Below are 3,673 nucleotides of genomic sequence, written 5' to 3'. Positions count from 1 at the left end.
TTTTATTTTTTTAATAATGTATCGGCTGACATGGCATAATACATGTCAACCGATTCCCCAACCGTTGCTCATGCCGGTTGCATATAGAAGAGCTGTAAATAATAAGACTAAATCCGTATTTTACAACCGGCGTTACACAATTACAACAAAAAATGCAAAAATGACCGCAAAATACTATGAAGATCATCAAAGACCTTAGGGCAAATCCGTTCATCTTATTACATGAATTCCTACCAAGTATAGTCTATACTCACTTTTTTATTATAAGCTTGCAGAAAATATTAATATCATATATATATATATATATATATTATGATACGCTACTCGTCAACCATAAGGCAGTAGTACTAGTGTTTTGAATTTCGTATCATACCGGTCGGTACGGTAGAAATTTTTCGTACCAGCCACTGGGCCGGTACAGGTACTCTATATGTTTCGTACCGGCCTAAATACCGACCGTACCGGCCGGTACCGGCTGATATTTCGGCCTTCAAATTTTTTTTTTCATTTTTTCAAAATACAAGCTTATTTTTTGACCCTCAATTCAGACTAGGCTATTTATAATTTATATATATATATGTATTTATATATAATTTATTTATATATAGACTATTACTTTAGAATTTAATTTATATATATAATTTATTCATATATTGACTATCTCGAAACGGTACCGATACCGAAATATTTCGTTCTAGTGTCTTGACCGGTACGGCTTCCGGTACGGTATTCAAAAGATTGAGTAGTACTATTAATCGCGGGAGTCACGTCTCAGCGACAAGCGAGAGCCCAATTTACAGATTTATGCTCCGTTTGTAACTAGTTTAGTCTAATTTTAAACTGAATCTAATATTTAAATATTTAACTTTTAAATCATTAAATTTATCTAAATTTAAAACCTCTTTATACGTGATACCCATAATTTCTTTCAACTTAACATGATTTCTTTACATGCAGGATCCATAACTTTTTTTAATTTTTTATAAATACATCTAAACTCATTTTAATTAACATCTAAACACTTATAAAATCATCTTAAGTAGGCCTTATAAAATTTACTACACCATCTTAATTCATTACTATTCATAAAAAATTTAACTCAACTTAATTCGGTTCAACGTAGAAACCGAACTTTAGATGGATGAAGTCTTCCACTTTGGATATTTTAAAAAGAAGACAAAGACCTGCCATGGTCAACTTGTCCCAACTGTCTCCCCATGCATACTGATACTGACATTTCTTTTTGTTTTTTCATTTGAAATTACCAGTATATTAACATTTACTAGTTCAGCCGAATCATTTTCATTTTGACCCTTTTTCCAGATACAAGGCACAGATCAGATTCAAGTCTCTTTTTACACCCAATTCCTGATTAGGAAGAATTGTATCAGCATGCTTTAAATTAGTAATGCAATAAAACAAATGCAGTACTGCTTTTACAGAGCAAGACATTATTATGCATTAGAATCTAAAGACCACGAACTTATTATGGCCACTCAAGTTTTACAAAACAGGGAAGAAAAGTACAAAACCTACCAACCTAAATGCCTTGGTCGTAAGGAAACGAGGTGGAATCCAACCAGGCATCACCAGTAATGAACTCCGACACCGTGTAGTTATATGCATCGTAATAATCCATTACATTATACCCCGGCCAACTAATCCGACCGTCCGTTGATGAACCAGGACCGTAATTGTTATACTCCCCGTAATACAACGTGTCCAAACCTTGACCCCCCGGCCATTGAATCCACCCAGTTGGGTCGATGAAGTCGCCGACGTAGGACTCGAGGTAGACCGTCCGAGAATACACCCTCCATGGCCGCCCGAGGTAGCTCTTGAACCTGCCGGAATTGGAGCTCAAATCATCCGTAGCTAGGATTGAACAGTTCTGTATGGAGATTCCGGTGTCCTCATCTGGGTTGTCGCGAGACTGTGCTGTTATAACCGTGTATTGGTTAGGCATTGGCATTCTGGAGATGATGTTACAACCCTGGAAAACCACCGCTGCATTCCCGAATATGAAATCTATTGTCCCTGAAATGTCGCACTCTCGGTAGAACTGTCGGAAGGAATGAACGTATAGTGTGTCCTGGTAACCATCGATAGAGCACCTGTACAAAGCGGCCAAGTCAGCATTTACTCTCAAGGCAGCAGCTTGCTGTTTCTCTGGTCCAGCCCTGTTCTCGATCGATATGTCTCGTGCCAGAAATCCATCGCCAGACACGGCTGAAATCCATTCAAGTTGCAAGTTAAATGTGGTGTTATGGAAGAGGGTATTTTATAATGTTCTGTCTGTCTGAGAAGATCAAACCCAAAACAATTAGAGTAACGAAGAAGACGAAATTAAATAAAAGCAAATTGAAAGTTTACATGAGTACCAAGAGTTGCAGATCCGAAAGTGGTCCAGCCATCGGCCACACTTCTGTCGCCAGTAATGAGAGTGACATCACTTCCATCTCCAAACAGGACAATGTTGGGCTTGTAAATTGGGATTTCCACATTTTCCTCATAAGTCCCTCCTTTAACATAGATGATCGTTCTATCGTTGTAACTATTATTTGGGGCAAAGTTGATGGCATCGGTGATTGTAGTGAAGTTTCCTGTTCCATCTGCAGCCACCGTCAGCACCTGCCCCGGATCATATTCTTCATCTGAGCTCTCCAGGATCCGACTGTCTTTCCTTGACAACCATGTTGGAACACCCGTGAGGCGCCGATTGTTGGTGCCCTTTTTATCCCTTTGCCTGGACACAACCGAGAGAGAATTACTCACATGTTTGTAAGTGTTAGTTATGGAGTTCACGAGGATTGGCTTCAAAGAACCCGATGCTGTATCCAGACCTTCCAAGCATGTGTTCTTGTTTGTGAGTGCTGCGCTGAGGTATGCTGATGCATCGGCCAGTTTTCGTTGGTTGGAGGAATTGATTCGGGCCACCGATCTTCGTAAAGAAGACAACGTTATTTGGTGTAGTTCCCGGCAGTCTTTGATGGTTCCTCTTTGTTTCTCGATGATGTTTGATTGTCCGACAGTAAGAAACAGACTCGAGAGCTTTTCAGACTCAGTTATTGCGGTCTGGAGGGTGTGCAGGAGGAAGTTGAGGATATCTGGACCGATAGTAATGGATATGGAGAGCTTCAATGAATAGAAACAGACATCTGGGTATGGTGTAGTCTTGCAGAAGGATCTCATTGTTGATAGCTGGGAATGCATAGAATTTATGGAAGAAGTAGAAGAGTTCAGAGCCCATGTTCTTGAGAAGATTGCAGAGAGGAGAAGAAACAACTTCAGATTCATGGAGGCAGCCATCGAAGTTACATGAAACAATTAGAAAGACAGAGGCAGAGGTTAAAAAGGAAAATGGCAGATGGCCCTCATTAGATAATGCCATTGGGAACGGATGGACTCTCTTATTGTCAAGAGTAATACATTATTACATTACACGAACTTTGATGGTAAAGGTTTAGGACAATGACAGTATGCTAATATACTTTTTTTTTTAATTATATATTCATCTGGGTATATAATATTTGTGTACTTGTTTTACACATTTTCCCCCTTTTTTGTTCCCTAGAATTTGAAACTTCAATCCACAATCAATGTCACGGTTGAAAAGTGTGTATATGACAGCCAATATATATAAATAAAACATTAATGCTTAAATTAGTCATTG

The 3,673-nt window shown here is 38.8% G+C and overlaps 1 protein-coding gene across 1 annotated transcript; it reads right to left on the bottom strand.

Moving 5' to 3' along the window:
* Window positions 1–1,395: 1,395 nt before the first annotated feature.
* On the bottom strand, window positions 1,396–3,440 carry LOC121250814 (probable pectinesterase/pectinesterase inhibitor 12). The gene is made up of 2 exons (XM_041150037.1): window positions 2,380–3,440; window positions 1,396–2,227 (listed from the first exon to the last, which is right to left on the bottom strand). Exons 1-2 carry the CDS (start codon window positions 3,307–3,309, stop codon window positions 1,541–1,543), a joined length of 1,617 nt encoding a protein of 538 aa, XP_041005971.1. The 5' UTR covers window positions 3,310–3,440; the 3' UTR covers window positions 1,396–1,540.
* Between the last annotated feature and the right edge of the window lie 233 nt (window positions 3,441–3,673).

This window comes from Juglans microcarpa x Juglans regia, chromosome 2D (assembly GCF_004785595.1).
Source record: "Juglans microcarpa x Juglans regia isolate MS1-56 chromosome 2D, Jm3101_v1.0, whole genome shotgun sequence".
NCBI classification, from domain to species: domain Eukaryota; kingdom Viridiplantae; phylum Streptophyta; class Magnoliopsida; order Fagales; family Juglandaceae; genus Juglans; species Juglans microcarpa x Juglans regia.
The sequence above is the reverse complement of the archived record's forward strand: the minus strand, read 5'-3'. Positions and strand labels throughout refer to the sequence as shown.